General features: G+C 53.1%; 7 protein-coding genes across 7 annotated transcripts; 3 read left to right on the forward strand and 4 right to left on the reverse strand.

Moving 5' to 3' along the window:
• Positions 1-1,457: 1,457 nt before the first annotated feature.
• Positions 1,458-5,354, forward strand: SNOG_04170 (hypothetical protein; the record flags this gene model as incomplete). The annotated part of the gene is made up of 4 exons (XM_001794542.1): positions 1,458-2,778; positions 2,930-4,030; positions 4,081-4,367; positions 4,417-5,354. The coding sequence occupies 4 exons, from the start codon at positions 1,458-1,460 to the stop codon at positions 4,837-4,839; spliced, it is 3,132 nt and encodes a 1,043-aa protein (XP_001794594.1). The 3' UTR covers positions 4,840-5,354.
• Positions 5,355-5,648: 294 nt separating this feature from the next.
• SNOG_04171 (hypothetical protein) lies at positions 5,649-6,995 on the forward strand (the record flags this gene model as incomplete). The annotated part of the gene is made up of 2 exons (XM_001794543.1): positions 5,649-5,904; positions 5,950-6,995. The coding sequence occupies 2 exons, from the start codon at positions 5,649-5,651 to the stop codon at positions 6,993-6,995; spliced, it is 1,302 nt and encodes a 433-aa protein (XP_001794595.1).
• Positions 6,996-8,161: 1,166 nt separating this feature from the next.
• SNOG_04172 (hypothetical protein) lies at positions 8,162-8,368 on the forward strand (the record flags this gene model as incomplete). Its single annotated transcript, XM_001794544.1, has 2 exons — positions 8,162-8,244; positions 8,308-8,368. 2 exons carry the CDS (start codon positions 8,162-8,164, stop codon positions 8,366-8,368), a joined length of 144 nt encoding a protein of 47 aa, XP_001794596.1.
• A 328-nt stretch (positions 8,369-8,696) lies between these two features.
• SNOG_04173 (hypothetical protein) lies at positions 8,697-10,555 on the reverse strand (the record flags this gene model as incomplete). Its single annotated transcript, XM_001794545.1, has 4 exons — positions 8,697-8,864; positions 8,914-9,658; positions 10,045-10,331; positions 10,544-10,555. 4 exons carry the CDS (start codon positions 10,553-10,555, stop codon positions 8,697-8,699), a joined length of 1,212 nt encoding a protein of 403 aa, XP_001794597.1.
• Positions 10,556-12,262: 1,707 nt separating this feature from the next.
• On the reverse strand, positions 12,263-13,429 carry SNOG_04174 (hypothetical protein; the record flags this gene model as incomplete). Its single annotated transcript, XM_001794546.1, has 1 exon — positions 12,263-13,429. The coding sequence occupies one exon, from the start codon at positions 13,427-13,429 to the stop codon at positions 12,263-12,265; it is 1,167 nt and encodes a 388-aa protein (XP_001794598.1).
• Positions 13,430-13,874: 445 nt separating this feature from the next.
• Positions 13,875-14,623, reverse strand: SNOG_04175 (hypothetical protein; the record flags this gene model as incomplete). The annotated part of the gene is made up of 2 exons (XM_001794547.1): positions 13,875-14,416; positions 14,464-14,623. The coding sequence occupies 2 exons, from the start codon at positions 14,621-14,623 to the stop codon at positions 13,875-13,877; spliced, it is 702 nt and encodes a 233-aa protein (XP_001794599.1).
• Positions 14,624-15,163: 540 nt separating this feature from the next.
• SNOG_04176 (hypothetical protein) lies at positions 15,164-16,363 on the reverse strand (the record flags this gene model as incomplete). The annotated part of the gene is made up of 1 exon (XM_001794548.1): positions 15,164-16,363. The coding sequence occupies one exon, from the start codon at positions 16,361-16,363 to the stop codon at positions 15,164-15,166; it is 1,200 nt and encodes a 399-aa protein (XP_001794600.1).
• Between the last annotated feature and the right edge of the window lie 148 nt (positions 16,364-16,511).

Here is a 16,511-nt window from a genome sequence, read left to right on the forward strand (position 1 = left end):
ACGCTGCCGTCTCGCACAGCTAGAAAGTATCGCGAAGTCGGTGCCAAGACGTCGAAAGCGCTCGGACGCGCCTGCCCCGCTGGCTTACTTCACCGCGCTGGGGTGCTGAGACAGACATGGGAATCCTGCCCGCCGGCCATGGACATGCCCCCGAGAAGGGCTGTGAGCTGGCATGTGTAGACGCAGGTAGATGCAGGCCGCCCAAACGTAGACGGCACTCCAGCATGTGGCAATTGCTTCGCATGCACACATTGTAGCCGCCACGGACACGCGTCTCGCCGCGCGACGCCTTCATAACTCGTGCTAATGAAGACATGTGATGCGTAGACAGCAGTTATGGCGTCTAAATTAAGCTCAGGGCGCACGATGAAGGTGCTGCCGGCTTTGCAAATGTGGATGTGCAAGGCCAATTTCCCGCTGGCCTCTGCTGAATGCGGCCTTAGCGCCCTTTGGTGATGCTCGACATTGATGCACCAGAGCCACTTTGCCTGCAACACCACCACACCGACACACGACGCCCGACGCCCTCTTCACTCTCCCCACCCGGCGTCGTGCTGCTGCGACCTGTCCTGCCTTCACCCCCCCTCCTTCGCCGGCTACCCTGGCGGTGTTTCACCCAGCGCTCAGGGTCCAGTTCGGCGCCCCTCGTAGCTCTCGACCAGCTGTTGCCCGACGACACCACATTTCGCCTCCTCGTCGCGGCGCACGCATGATCCCGAACCCGCCTCCGCACCGCCTGTACATAGTCCCCTTCCCGCCGCTGCTAATTGACCCTGCCAACCATCTCTCACCGCCGAACGGGGAGCCGCCAACCTTTCTCCACACCACGACCATCCACCATCTGGCGTAGGCGACTTTCCAAACCCACGGGACAACAGCACCGATTTAACAGGTCACTCTTGCGCACGTGATCTGCACAGCTCCAGGTGTTGCCCCCCAATCGTCGCACGCGTTGTGTTGGCCTCGGCTACAGCACCACAACCTCACGTTCCTGCGAACTGGTGGAGAAGCTGTAAGCGGATATGGGATCACATGGCGATGGCGTGCCGTACGCAGAGGGCCCAGGTGGACCGCAGCTCCACGCCTACGACTACGACCCCCGCAGCAATGGCCTTGCAAGACGGCGGACTGACGAGCACGACGCACAATCATCCAATGGCTTAGCTCCACACGCCCGCTCCGATCTTCCCATGCGCTCAGCGACAGACCCCGACCAACTGAACCAGCCGAAGCCCAAACGGAGTGGGAAGATTTGCGGAAAGTGTGGGGAAGGCTTGACTGGACAGTTCGTGAGAGCGTTGGGAGATACATACCATCTGGAGTGCTTCACATGTCACGTAAGACACCCTGTTATTTCAGCGCGACTGGGCGTGTGATGATTCTGCAATGCTGAGTTGTCGTGCGCCGTCTTGATCAAGACAAGACTCTGTAACATTCATTGATCACCGTGCTAACAAATGCAGGACTGCGGCAAGATTGTAGCTTCCAAATTCTTTCCCGTACCAGAAAAGCCTCCAGGCCAATATCCGTTGTGCGAAACCGACTATTTCCGACGCCTCGATTTGTTGTGTTTTGAATGCGGGCAAGCCCTCCGCGGCTCTTACATCACCGCGCTAGACCGGAAATACCACATCGAGCATTTCACGTGCTCAGTATGCCCGACCGTCTTCGGTGCATCAGACAGCTACTATGAGCATGAAGGCAGCGTATACTGCCACTATCATTACTCGACCAAGTTTGCCCAGCGGTGCAACGGCTGTCAAACGTCGATTCTCAAGCAATTCGTCGAAATTTATCGCAATGGACAGAATCAACATTGGCATCCCGAATGCTATATGATACACAAGTACTGGAATGTCCGACTGCACTCGACTGGACAACCTGTCATTGAACACATGCACATTAGCGAAAGCGATGCGACCGACGAGGTTCGGGAGACCGTGCGCCAACAGGAAGAAGAGATCGAGGCCAAGGTCAACTGGATTTGGAAAACACTCTCCGCCTTCGAAGAGAAATCGGCCACGTGCATTTCCGACATGCTGCTCCACGTCAGCAATGGCGCCTACGTTGACGGCGTCATGGCAGCCAAAAAGTTCATTGTGCATGTGGAGCTCTTATTTGCAGCCGCAGACGAACTCGACGCGCAATTGGTCCAACGCACACCCAAAGGCCTGACATACTCGCGCGAGTCCAAGTTGCTCTGTAAGAAAGTGGTAGCTTTCTTTGCGCTCCTTACACAATCCCAGGGAACCGGCGTCCGGCGACTCGGCGTCACTCAGGAACTTCTCTCTCTTGTTACTGGGCTGGCCCACTACTTGAAGCTCCTCATTCGGATATGTCTCCAAGGATCGCTCAAGCTCGAGCGTGAGACCCGATCTTCGAGCGGCCTCACCCAATTCCTCACCCAGGTCAACAGCCTCGACACACGTTTGGAAGAAGAGGCTGGAAGGGACCAGGCTGCAGAAGCCGCAATCCTGGTACCAAGATGGGCAGACGCCTGTCCCATTTGCGACGCTCAGGTCGAAGACAAATGTGTCCACCTGAACGACATGTCCTTCAACTACAGCTGTATGATGTGCCGCGGATGTAATGCTGATCTCCGCCGCGACGTACGGAATGCATACTGGAGTAAGTCCCAGCAGAGAGTCTTCTGTCCAGCTTGTGCTGCGGCCCAAGCAGATGCCGAGAAGGGATTTGAGCACGTCACCAAGCTGCGGCAGTACGTCCATCTATTGAAGGTGGCCCATGCCCGCTTGATGGCAACACTGCGCTCCAGTGGTGCGTTACCACACACTTCTGGTAAGTGACACCCTTTCTTCACACATGAAGCCCCTCACCACTACTTCTCTTGACACCCGGCTCAGATTTCTGGCACCGCTACCGAGATTACATTCGTCCCACTAATGACCCATAGATGATCCCAACCTAGGAGGATATGATTCATCCCAGGGACACCGTCTTGGAGACACGGGATCTGATCTACCGGTTCCACGCTTGCAGCAAGACGCGCGCTCAAAATCGTATGGAGGCGTTTCGACCAACGAAGGTCAGAGGGACAACTCGGCGTATGAACAATCCATGTCCGACATCAAGCGGCTCCGCTCCACACGTCTTGATAAGCATTTATCAAACACAATGAAGCGCGCACGCGCTTCCAGAATCATTGACGGACCGGATGGCATTCAGGCTGGTGGCGATGCTCAAATGAGAGGCGGCATGCAAATCGTCCAAGAACGTGAAATGCAGAACGACCCTGACAACACCACACTGAATGTCAACTCCCTTGCTCTAGACGACATTGCTCGCATGGCGGCTTTGGAGCAGCAGCGAGAGCAGCGGCCGAATGCTTTCCGGGCTGGTGGAAGCGCTCTCCTGGGTGAAAATGACCAGCCTCGATTACGAAACGGTCACAGACGGGACTTTTCCGGCGGCCAGGAATTACAAAACATGGCTGACGGTCGATCACGAACCTACTTTTCGGAGCTATCACCGCTCGAGTACTTCAAGCTGAAAGGCCTAGCTGTACTTCAGCTAGGGTTGCTCCTAGATGACAACCAGTACAACCAGGGAGAGCTCTTGGACCTCATCGAATCAAAGAAGAATAACTTCTGGGGAAAGATTGGCTTTGGGAAGGCGAAGAGCAAGCCAAAGAAGACCGTTGTGGGCGCAGAGAAGCCAGTCACGGACAAGGCCACGTTCAGGCAATCTCTGGAATATTTGGTTGAGAAGTTTGGCGCCGACTGCACTGAAGGTGTTGGGCCTGGTGCATTGAAGGTCCCAGCGCTGCTTGAAAATGCCATCACTGCAATGAGAAGTATGGACATGTCTATTGAAGGCGTGTTTCGTAAGAATGGAAACCTCAAGGCTCTTCGTGAACTCGAGGAAGAAGTTGATGCGAAGGGTGTTGAGCAAGTCGACCTGAACTCGAAGAATCCTGTCATTCTCGCCAACTTGCTGAAGAGGTTCCTTCGGCTCATGCCAGATCCTGTGTTAACATTGAAGCTGTACCGGCTTTTCATGGTCGCTAACGGTAAGGCGCAATCACCTATAACTATTTTGACATAACTAATATTCTTTCAGACATCGAAGACGAGGAGCAGAGGAAGAAAGTCCTGCACTTGGTCCTATGTTTGTTACCAAAAGCGCATCGCGATACAATGGAAGTGCTCTTCCGCTTCTTGAACTGGGTGTCTTCTTTCCACACTGTCGATGAAGAGACAGGTAATAAGATGGACACCTGGAACATTGCTACTGTTATGGCTCCAAACATTCTGCGAGAGAGCAACGACAAGGAGATGCGGAATGTAGACCAGGGCGCAGTCAAGGTCGTGTTCGATCTCATTGAGAACAATGACGAGTTCTCTGAGGTAAGGCATCCCATCTATGGTTCCAGGCGACCCGTACTAACCTGCCCAGGTCCCACCGGAGATTATGGAACTACTCAATGATGACACGTCATCTGACATGTCTGCAAAAGAGATAATGCGACAGTGGGAGGAACGGGGCAAAAACCCTATTTTGGCCCCCACGGCCTCACCAAGGAACCAAGGTCCTGCTGCTTCCAAAAAGGATCAGCGGAATGCCCCACAAATCACTCCAGCAAACAGCAACCCTCAACCATACGCTGGTGAGGCTTCGGTCCGTCACGTCGGCCCTGGAATGGCAAATTCGAATGCCAATAATTCACCACAACCACAAGACATGACATCTCCGGACCCGCAATTTAGGCGAAATGAAGACGGCTCGGCACGGAGTCGAACTGCTTCGCCCCATCGACACAGCTACCGGTCACCCGCATATCAGAAGCAGACACAGATCGGCACTGCTGGCGCAGGGTGATCGAGTAATACCTAAATTGGCGTACCGGCGCATGGACAGCAATTCACTTCTCAATGATAGCGAAAAGTTGCGCTTGGGATGCATCTACCATCCTGGCTGGGCGAACAGGCGTCGTTTTACATTCATCGGACATTTGGTTCACGGTCCCGCCATCCACGGATTGGCTTCATTCACTTCACAAGGCACGCCCTGCAGCTCGTGGTTTTGCTTTACCACCCCAGATCATAGCATCGTCAGCGGCGTTTTGGGTTTGGCATGTTTGCCATTCATAATCTTGACACACCTTGTTGCAGCTTTGGAGAACAGGCTCTTGTATGGAAGAGAATCACGGCGGGAGAGTTGAGACGGAGCCGCAGCGCCGTGGTCTGGTATTTTATTGGAGGTGTGACTATCACATCAGCGCGATGTGATGGTGCTGAGCGAGGAGGATTGTGGATAGCAAAGAGCTTGTTGGCTTAAAAGTTGGGATCAAATCCAGAATTGAAGGCGCCGGTGAGGCTTGCCACTGATCGTAATCACTTCTTCTCCCTTCATCATCCGATTGGCTTTTCTATATTCTCGTTGCCCTTTCCATCTCACCTCTCACTTGATTTTCCTCAACATGTCATTACTCTCTCACCTTTCGCCGGGGTGTGCCTTCCTCAGCTTCAACAAGTCTTGGCAAACGTCACCTGTTCGTCGCAGCTCACTCTCACACTCACACTCAAGCCATGCCGTTGACACCACGCTTTCAGCTGTGCTTTCTTTTCCGCATCTATATGTTGTGATCTTATCACTGTCCGGGCGACCGCCAACTCCTCGCCGCAATAATGGATCCAGCAACCGCTCGCATGGCGCTGAAGCTGCAGCTCGACGATGTCGACGCAATACTCAAGGCCTTTCCGCCGAACGATATCAACGCAGCGGCAATGAGCGAGAAAGTTGCGTTCTCGATGCTTCGTGAGGAGCTCGTCCGCAAGTGGCAAGAAGTCAGCGGCCAGTATATCGCGTACAACATCCTCAAGGAAGAGAATAACAACCACGCTGCGTTCAAACGCCTTCTTAGCGAGGAGCAACAGGCTGAGCGTACGTAAACACTTATATTACGTGAGCACAACTGACTTTTTGAAGGCGATCATGACATGGCATGTAGACTCGGGGGAAAGCCTGTGCCACAGCGTGCACCGCCTCCGGCAAACCGTTCTGCAAACGACCAGACCACGGCTCGACAGAACGAAGCCATCAACGGACCAGCGTCCGCTCTGGGAAAGCTTCGCTTCGATCTCAGTGGCACCCAGATTGCTGCAGGGTTGCCCAAGCTACCCGCATCTCTCAAGCGTGCTGCTGAAGAGCAATTGACGCTAAAGATCGAGAAGAAGGCAGCGAGCGAGAGTGTCATGGCAAGTAAGCAGGCTACTGTGGAGGAAGTTCCTGACGCGGAGGCGCCTCCCCGAGGAACCCTTGAGCCAGGCCCTTCGAAGACGCAGAAGCGCGTTGCGTCTTTGGATCCTGTTGTCTTGCGAGAACGTGACGATGGCCGCACAAAGCGACTCAGACATGATATGGAGGGCGGCGGCGTAGCATCCAGGCTCTATACCGCTGCAGCGACCAAGTCTGTATTAGAGACAGAAAAGGCCGCTGACAAGGTCAGCGCTGTCTCCAGAGGCACCTGCTCATCCTGTCTTGATATGCACCCCATGCATGATATGCTGCAGCTTCCTTGCAAAGACGACGATGAGCCTGAGAATCACGCATACTGCCGAGACTGTCTCCAACGTCTTTTCCAGTCCTCGGTCACCGATCCTTCGCACTTCCCGCCACGCTGCTGCAACAGAATCATTCCCTTGTTCAGCTGCACGCCGTTCCTGACTCAGCCTTTGATAGCCAAATTTGTTGAGAGACGTGAGGAGCTGGGCACCTCCGACCGAACTTATTGTAGCAACAATAAGTGTTCGAAGTGGGTGCGACCTGCCGACATCCAGGCCAACGTGGGTACCTGTGCAGACTGTAAAGAGAAAACCTGCGCCACGTGCAAGGGCAAGCAACATGGTGGCTTGTGTCCCGAAGATAAAGACGTTAAGGAGCTAATGTCCTTCGCCAAGGAGAAGCGCTGGCAGACATGTCCGAACTGCAAGGAGATGGTAGAGCTAGAGCGAGGTTGCTATCACATCACGTAGGTTGTGCGTTTCAATCAAACAGTCGATTGCTAACACGTCAATCAGTTGTCGTTGTCGCCATCAGTTTTGTTACCTGTGCGTGACCAAGTGGAAGACTTGCGACTGTCCGCTCTGGGACGAGCGGAATATCATCAACCCTCCTCAGCCCGGTGTCGCTCGAGCTGCACCTGCACCCGCACCAGTCGTTGCACCTTTTCAAGCACCAGCTCCATTGCCAGCACCGAATGCTGCATTTATGGCTGCGCTCAATCATGCACAAGCTCAGTTAAATGCTGTGTTTCAGCCTGCTCCTGTGCCAGCACCACAGCCAGCACCTCAGCAAGCACCTCAGCAAGCACCACAGCAAGCACCAGCCCCAAGGGCCAATAACAGGAACAAGAGGCGCCAGAACCAGAGAGATCAGCGCCAGCAGCACGAACACCACTTCGAGCGCTTCTATAGAAGCAACGGGTGGAACACTACATGTCACAAGTGCGGACACCAGGATCGCTGGGTAAACTGCTGCTCCGATTGCGATCTAAAGGTGTGCTGGTATTGTACCAAGAATCGTGTTTGAGGGAGAGGTTGGATAATGCATGTGCTGCGGCTAAGAGGGATGGGTACAGTAAATCTGAGGGATCAGGCTGGGTGGAACGAGGTAGGCTGGGATATGAGTCGAGTTAGAGGCAAAATGAGAGCAGGTGGGCGTCGAGATGTATGGGACAAAGCCTGTATTGGGAGAAGATCTAAGCTCGTAGACCTACTACGGATAGCTAGAGACAGATACAGCGACCACAGCTTCCCGTGTTACTCCCAAAGCAGCCCTCAACAAGACCACGACTTGCTTTCCACCAGACGGGCCCGGCACTCTGTGCCTATGTATCTCCCCTCTATTCCCCAGCGTTGTCAATCATCACGCACCATGAAGCCCTCCACCCTTTCCCTCCTCCTCACCCCTTGCACCCTTGCACCCTTGCGCTAACCACCAAGAGCCCCCAACTGCCACCTGCACATGACCCTCCACGAGCCCTTAATCCCACTCGACCCCATGATTAGGCATCCGTCCTGACAGCGCAATTCTTCGACAGCAGCGGCGGAATCAACAATCTCAGGTCCGTCCTGTACCCTACCCTGCCCGCAGCGCTCTATCTTACCACAATAGCTGGTCGAGCGGAGTGCCTGTCAACATGGCTAGCTATGTGTATGAAGACGAATCGCGAGTGATTGTGGGATTGCAGGAGGGAATGGCGAAGGGGGATGAGTTTGCTGTGTACGTCACGTTTGCTACCTTTCCGCGTTCAATCTCAACTCGACGCTGACATAGCTGATATAGCATGTGGCAACACGCGACGTGGAAATTTCCAAATGCGGAGTGGCTGGCGTTTTGGGTATAGGAGCGGTGTTGTGTATGTGTCTGGGTAGACGGATGTGGATTTCAAGTGCGAGACGGAGTCGGTGGAACTGAGCGGTGGGAGGATGGGAGGGGGAGGGGGAGGGAGAGAGGGAGAGTAGGTGTACGTTTGCATGTAAACCGGATCCGCCGGGGTAAAACGCTGCGGGGCAGAGGGGGGGGGGCTTAGGCAAGGAAATCGTGTGTGTTCTGGTCAAAATCTATGAAATCCTATTTCTACCAAGAGCGACTTGTGTAAATTACGAAGGGAGAGGAATTAAGGCTTCGCTGGAATCATTCTAGCTTGCAGAAGGGAAGGTAGCTGGGGAGTATCAGGCTGCCACGCCACCGGCTTTGCCGCTCGTGACCTCGGGGTGTTTGACCACTTTTTCGCTGTATGAGATGGGCTTGTCGGCGTCGTGCGGGATGTGCGCTTTCGTGCTGACGACTTCGAAGGTGAGAGGGCCGAGATCTTTTTGTGGGAGGGATGTGCCGTCGCCCTGTCTTGTTGTCAGTATTGATACTTGCTCTAGAGTAAGAGATACGTACCTTGAGAACCCTCCAGCTCAGCTTGTCTGTCAGATACGGCACGACGTCTTTTGCGTCGAGCGATTCAAGTTTACCAGCTTTGATCTGGTCTAGCAAACTGCTCGTCAGACTGATGCTGCTTTTGTACGTCTGTTCGGTCGTCGCAGTTCTCTTCCTCATCTCTTCGTGGCTTTGGGGCATGGCGTTGACCCAGCTACCAACATCGACGCTGGGATCGGACGAGAAGTCGCCAGTCAGTAAGAAGCGCACGATGAACGTGGACGGGAGCTCGTGGGCCAGAGCTTCAGTGGCGATGGCCCAGTCCGTGAATGTGCCGTTCGTCACGAGTTGCACGGTGCCTCCTGCAGTTGCTGGATTGGCGGTGAGCATGTTTCTGGCACTGGGACTGTACAGACGAGCGACCGAGGCGGATGCGCGGGCTGAAAGGTCCCAGTCCTCTTCCTCATCTTCCCACGCATCTTCTTCATCTTCTTCATCTTCTCCTTCATGTTCGTTCACATATTCGTTCATATGCGGGGCCGCCTTGAACGTCTCGGGATATGCGTAACCAAATGTTTCCGTCATCTCCACGTCGTTTGGCGTCCAGAAGCCGCCCGAAGCCTTGCGGAACGGTAAGAGAGAAGTATTTCCATTGACGGTCGCGTCATTTTCGAGCCAGACGTTGCCGTTCTGGCCGATGTTTGAGGGCTGTAAGGGCCGATCGGGATGCTGGGCTTGGTAGATTGCGTAGAGGCGGTCGACGTTACTGCAATAACAGGTTAGTTGTGATGCGTTGAAAGTGCGATTGCTGCTACGTGCGCGTGATGGAGCATGAACATCGGCTCATAGGCTGAGTACTCCAGAGGCCACATGTGACCGGTTGAACGTTTTCCATTCCATCCCCCTCCAATAATGCCATGTATCCAACCGTGGGCTTCTTCAATGGTGTGGCTAAACGCCTCCAAGGTGTTGGTGCGATAAGCTTGAGCGACGTGGTCGTGCAGGCTACGTTGTTGAATTTTATAATCATCTTGCATAGCCTGCTGGTCGGAAACAGCATTGAAAGAGTCGTTGCTTGGCCATCGTAAAGTCTCGTTTTGATTTGCCCACTATAGCAATGGTTAGCAACAAATTACAAGACCGAATATCTACCGTACCTTGCTCTCAAAGTCTCCGGGCACTAGCGGATGGAAGTAAAAAGCGTAGAGTGGGTTCCAGAGTTCTTGTTGCTGGCCATTGGGTCTCGTGACATTGATCATTTGTGCAGTGAAGAAGTCAGGAATTGGGCCGTCGCCCTCTCCCAGTGCCCAGTCCCAGTATGGAAGACGGAACGAGTTTGCGGCAGCCTGGTATCGCTCTTTCACATCTTCAGTTGCCTCTTCAGCATAGTGCTGTACGCGCTTGTATACTTGTTCCTGACAGGAGATCAGAAAATAGAACTATAGGCTTGCAATATATAGTTACCTCAAAGAGGGCCAAATAAGGTCTGTGCCATGGGAGGAAGAGAGCATTTGCGTGGGTGCAATATCCCGCTGTACCGGATTTTGATGGGACGCCTGGGACATCTCCCCAAGTTTTGTACGGCCGACCGTGGATACCTACAAATTTGACATTAACATCTACCACCTCCAGATCTGCGAGTGACACTTACTGGCGAGGCCATAGTACGAGAGAGGGTCAGACTGGTCCAGCCATTGTAGACTGGATAGACCAAGCAAATACAAGCTCCATTGCTCTGGGTGATTTGCTTTAAGGTCCCGGGCCTCTCTGCGCACTGCGACATTTCCTACACGTCTTTAGTTCGCGGTCGACGGGTCGGGGAGGCAGCCTCGGGTACCGTGCTCATCTCGCCAGCTGATACCGGAGACTATGCTCACGCTGCTTTGCCGCGATTGAAGACCCGTGTACGTGTCTACTGGATCGCCAGTTGAAATTGTGGCGAAGAGCGACCAGACCAGGGACACGACAGCCCATAGAGTAGGCATATTGAGAAACGAGTGTGGGAATTGAATCTATGCGCCTTGTTAGAAGCGAGCTGGGAAGCCTTGGTGTATTATATTGCCCGCCGCGGCTGGTGTACAAACGGCCTGAGGGTCCGTTCGAAGGTAAAAGTGGAAAGCTACTGACGAAGCCGACACTCGCCCCACCCTTTCCCGGAGCTATGTCTTAACGGAACAAAAGACCACCAGTGGATTGCAAAGAGGCGATTACATGCTGGTCGTTTCTTTTGCGTCCGTTGACGCGACGTTGTTTTCGCCTTTTCACCAGTAGAATCCGGGGTGGTGAGAGTGAGACCGAACAGAGTCGCCGCTAAGCCATAATCGTACCAACGCAGCACCAGAGTGAAGAAGCAGAAGAACCAAACGGTGACTTTGTGACAATGTAGTAGTGATTGTCAAGATCATGACTGGCCATGCTAACGACAGAGGGCTTGCGGTGAAGTTGTGATAAGCCATCATCGCGCGCCTAGGGGTAGGAGCAAAAACGCGGAAGACGAACGAGCGACGCGAAATACACGCACCTAAGAGGGCGCTAGAAATCGTACGATAGTTTAGACACAATGGCGCAGTGGCGTCAGTGAAGTTAGTATAGATGAGGGGCATTGCTGACGTGGAAAAGCCGTACTTACCAGAGTTGGTATTGTGCTTCCTTTCTCAACTGAGCAGACCGCAACTCTGTAGGTCACAAACCGTTGTAGAGTCGCAAAATGCTCATGGTACTGTTGTTGTGCGTGTAACTGCGATATGAGGCTGCGAAGTTTAGCTACACATGCCCGTGATCACGCCGCAAAGTTCCTGGATTTCGACTAGGTAGTGTGATGACGATAGTGCGAAAGGATTACTTTGTTTCCTGTCAGGAACTGTTCGTGGCAGGTGCTTCCAGAGCTATCAGGCGACTAATGAGAATCCAGCTTAGAGTTGTTGCGATTGACGTTGCACCCCGCGTGGAAGCTTGTATGGGGATCCCAACACAACCGGGCTCCAGGGTTGATGGCCTCGGGGACTTTGGTACCTTACCCTAAAATGCGACCTGTCAAAGATAGTTTTCAAGATCTGTTCGTTGAAGACGTGGACACTTCGCGTGTATGTACGTTTGGACAGGCCCAATCAGAAATTTAGCAGATAGCGCAAGACTCTCTTTTCTCGCGATGCGTGGCGTAGAGAAACAAATCGATGAAAGAGAGCGATATTTTTTGGCACGAACACTAATATTTGTACCTGTGGCCCCACGACTAACCTTACGAAATAGCTCAATGTGCTTGTGATACCCGAAATACACACCGGAGATGCTAACCGTCCTATCAAGTCGTTATTCATTTCAATCGTGTATTATCGACCGCGTCGTGGCTTCCGGTCTGCCAACAAGTGGCTCATATGTCGTTGTAGCCCAGGAGACGCTTGTCAATTTGTTTGTCGGCCACCGCCCAAGCCCAAGCACGGCCGGCCTCACCGCACCATAGCGCTGACGGATCATCCGACTTCTCAAGCATGCCATCCTTGCCCATTGACTTGATTTCGTGTCCCGTCGTGTAGGTCATGAAATGCTCGAACTGCTTGCCGTCTAATGCTAGGGCGTTGCCCGTAATTCCGTGGCACAGACACGGCTCCTTGGTCAAGAGACCTCGTTCCCAAATACATTCTCTGCCCTTGGTGATGACGCGGTCGATACGTTCATGAAGTTCGGGAAAATACGGCCGAATTGACAAGAGCGAAGATACAACACCGGGTGCGCCGTGACAGAAATGCACAAGCCTGTCGCGACCCGGCGGGAGTGACGACGGGAAATTACCACTCTCATATTGGTAGCTGAGCAAGGCTCCCAATTCAGCCTCGAGCTTAGGCGCCCATGAAGGGTCAGTGAGCACAATCTGCGTGATGATACCGATAGCACCATGCACAGCGCCAACGTAGGCCTTGCCATGCCACTTCCAGGGACGCGGACTGGCCATGATGTTGTCGATCACTTCGTCCGCGGTGTCTTCAATTAGCTCGAGAGTCGCTTTGTGATGCGCAAATGCTCCACGAACAAGACGTAGGAGATAGAGATACCCAGCACGTCCAAACATCCAGTCGTTGTTGGTTTCTGGTTCGAGCATGACCGCCGCGTGATCACACAGCTCTTTGACTGTGTCTGGGTCCTGTGCCGTGACTGCATACAACGCAAGCAACGACATGATGTCGTTCGAGACACCGCATTTGCTCGGAGACGGCGGCGGAAAATCTTTGATGTGGGTTTGCGCTTGCTCGATGTAGGCTGCTGACCAGGTGTTTAACGGGTAGTCGTCCAGCTTGAGGTCCGGGTACAGATTGTGCAGCGCGTAGAATAGATAAGCCACCGAGATGGGTCCATAGTACAGACCACCGCCAGGCTCTACATGGTGAGGCGGATGCTCGGTAATGAGGCGGTCCAACGAAGAGAGTAGTTGCTTATGAGGATCTCGTCGTGCTAGTGGGGCATCGTTCCGGAAGTAGCGGGGTATGGACACAGGCGGTTTTTCCTCCGAAGCTGAAGATTGTTTGACGGTCTCTTCAGACATTGCGATTAATCCTTTGAAGCTCTTCCTAGATTGCCTTTGACAGCTTCAAACTCTGAGAGGCCTTGGGTGAGTCTAGAATGATCAGAAACCAGATCGTGGCTATGACGTCAGCGGGGCTGCGTTCGACTCAAATTTCAATAGCTTTCGATCAGGGGTGGTGAACAGTGAGTATGAGCGAAAAGGCAGAATTTGTAAACTGTGAGTGTCCTGATGGATGGAGAGAAGGGCGCAAGAGGCAAAACAAGGGTTGTGAACAGGTGAGGTTGCCGTTGGCGGGTGCAGCCGCTAGCTTCGTTGCTGCCTCGTGTCGTTGTAGCCCCATCGCACGGAAAATATATAGCACTAAGTATGTACTTCTTTGTTATCAAAAGTTCAATCTAGCCTAATTGATGCGTTGTCATCTGTTCATGCCTATCTGATTTCCGAAGCTACTCGAAACACCCTTTCAGTGAGTCCCCAAGCCTGACTCACCAGGCAGTTCCGCACGATGCGGAGACGGAGCAGTGGCCGCCACAGTATGAACCCCAGAATCTCTTGTACTAAGATCTTGTGTATCGAAAGAAGGTCCCCGCAAACTTGATCTGTAGGTGCCATCACGCTTCTGGTACATATTGCTGTTTGTGTTGAAAGGCGAAACGTAAATTGGTGCCTGGTAAATGTTCTTCTGCTTTCTACGTCGACGACACATGAACAAGAAGACTGCAAGGCCGATAAGGGCGACGCCGCCGATGGCTACACCGAAGATAGCCGCAATAGGCAGAGAGTTGGAGGTTGGACCCGCCGTGTGAGAGGAGGTGGCCGATGGAACATGGTCGAGAGTAACGTATGCTGTAGCCAGAGTAGTGTCAGTAGTACCGGCCGCAAAATATGACGCAGTCGTTGGCCTAGGGTATGATGTTGATGGTATTGGAAGTTTGACAAATGATGCCTCAGACACCCGAGATGATGCGGTCGTTGTAGTAGCTGATCTTGTGGCTGCCAGTGTATCTGCCAAGGTGTAAGTATCTCAAGTACATACGGAAAAATTCACATACTGCGACCTGGCGTCATGTCCTTCTCTTTCGGGCATCCGCCAGCACGGGAGCATGGATCCATCGTGCAACAACCTGAAAAGCCGCCAAAATCCGAGCTGCATCTATACCAAGTCCCACCAAAGCGACAGCTGGTGTCTTGTCTCCGCGAGTGATCAGCCATCGTGGCGTTTGACAAGTACGAAATGATGCAGTGGTATTTGTTTGGGATGGCAGCAGAATGAATCTACCAGAAATTGCAGCGGGCGAACTCGGGAAGACATATGCGAGCCCTACAGTTTGTCAGACGTGGCAACCCGTGTCATTCTGTTGGATATGCAACCTGAAGCAAACAGCTTGCCCATAGACAATGCATCATAATCTGAAAGGGAAATCCTTCCAGTGGCTTGAGGAGTTGCAACAACTTGCTTTGTCGCTAATGGGCAAAGGGTTAATATCACAATCACGATGAAAGCTTTTCGAAAGTGATTTCAAATGGTCGAATTCGTAAATTGTGAGCTAATTGTGTCGTCGGAGATGCATGATGTTCTGATTCAGGGACGGGGAACGAGATTGGAAGGAGGGCTTAGTAAGCGCTTTTAGCGCATCACGAATCATTTGTGGACGCGTCGTGAGTAGGTTCGAAACTCACATTCATCACCCACGAGACATGTCTATGAGCCTTTTCCAACTGCCACTGATATTCCCATCGCTTACTGTCTGCCTAAAGTCTGGTCGAATTCTCCAGCCTGTACACTAGCTTCTCTGCACTAACTGGCCTCATCCACTCTTCGGCGCGGCTGATCTGGCGATCACCCATGCCGCCTGCACCAAGCAACACAAAGCCGTCCTCGATCACTTTCTCTAGCCCTCCAGGCATCACACGAACCGGTACAGGCTTGATGTCCGAACCCATGGCCCCGCTCAACCACTTGTAGAATACAACTGCGAAGTCTCGGGCCGCTGGCGACTTTGCAACAATCATCCCTTGATACTGCACTTCTTCACCGAGACCTTCCCATACAGCGCCATACACAGGTTCGATGGGCAGATTGTCTCCCTCCCATGCACCGCCTTCGCGCGATCGTACGATTGCCATCTTGCCATTCTTTGCGAGTGTCAATGCGACACGTGCGACTGAGTCGCCTTCCGAAAGTCCGTCGTATGCATAATGCATACCCACGCCATCCGAAAGTCCCATGATCTGGCTTGACCAAGTTGGGTCTCGGTACTCGACGAGATGATCGTAGAAGTATGGTTCGGCTTGCAAAAAGTCCCAGCGAGCTTTACTCGCCGTACCGAAAAGCTTGATCTTCTTTCCTGCAGTCTTTGCACTAGCTCTTGCCATTTGCGCCGCGTATAGACCGACCGAAGTGGATGCGCTGTAGATGAACACGTTGAGCGTTTCAGTCACATCTTCATCGCGGCCGTGGCTTTGTTGCCATTCGGGGTGTTCTTTCAGCACAGCCCGGTGATCGTATGGGAAGGGTGCATTTAGCCCCATCCGGTACCAAATCCCTTGCGCAGCAGTCAAGGCGACTAAGCTCACACCTGCCGCTTCATCAACGGAAATAGAAGCAGGAATGCGCCACACTAGATCCCAAGGAACAGTCAGATATTCTGCAAACGCACCGGGGCGGTCATTGACGCTACATGCGCCCTGTAGGAAACCAGCGACGCGAACACCAGGCTGCATGTTGGCGGATGCCGGTACTTGGGACGCCACCTCCGTTACCCGGCCGGCAAAGTCGCTTCCAACGGTCCGTCCCGTATTGCCCAACGGGTTTGCAACATAGAGTGGGTCGATTGGGTTCAGCGAGACGCTTTCGACTTTAATCAGAAGCTCATTGGGCGCAGGTCGAGGGATCGGGTTTTCCGAAATGTTCGCTGTGCGCGCTTCTGCGTCGAGAACAAGAGCTTTCATGGTAGCGATAGCATCGATATACTAGCGCAATTGAGTGATCCAGATGAGTTCTACTGAGATAGCCTCCATTTTTGGTGTAATTATACAGTCGGTTGTCATCTGCAGGGCGCGGTGGGTGTGGCGCTTTTCGCTTCCTACACCGTCTAGC

This window comes from Parastagonospora nodorum, assembly GCF_000146915.1.
Source record: "Parastagonospora nodorum SN15 chromosome Unknown scaffold_6, whole genome shotgun sequence".
In the NCBI taxonomy this organism is placed as follows: domain Eukaryota; kingdom Fungi; phylum Ascomycota; class Dothideomycetes; order Pleosporales; family Phaeosphaeriaceae; genus Parastagonospora; species Parastagonospora nodorum.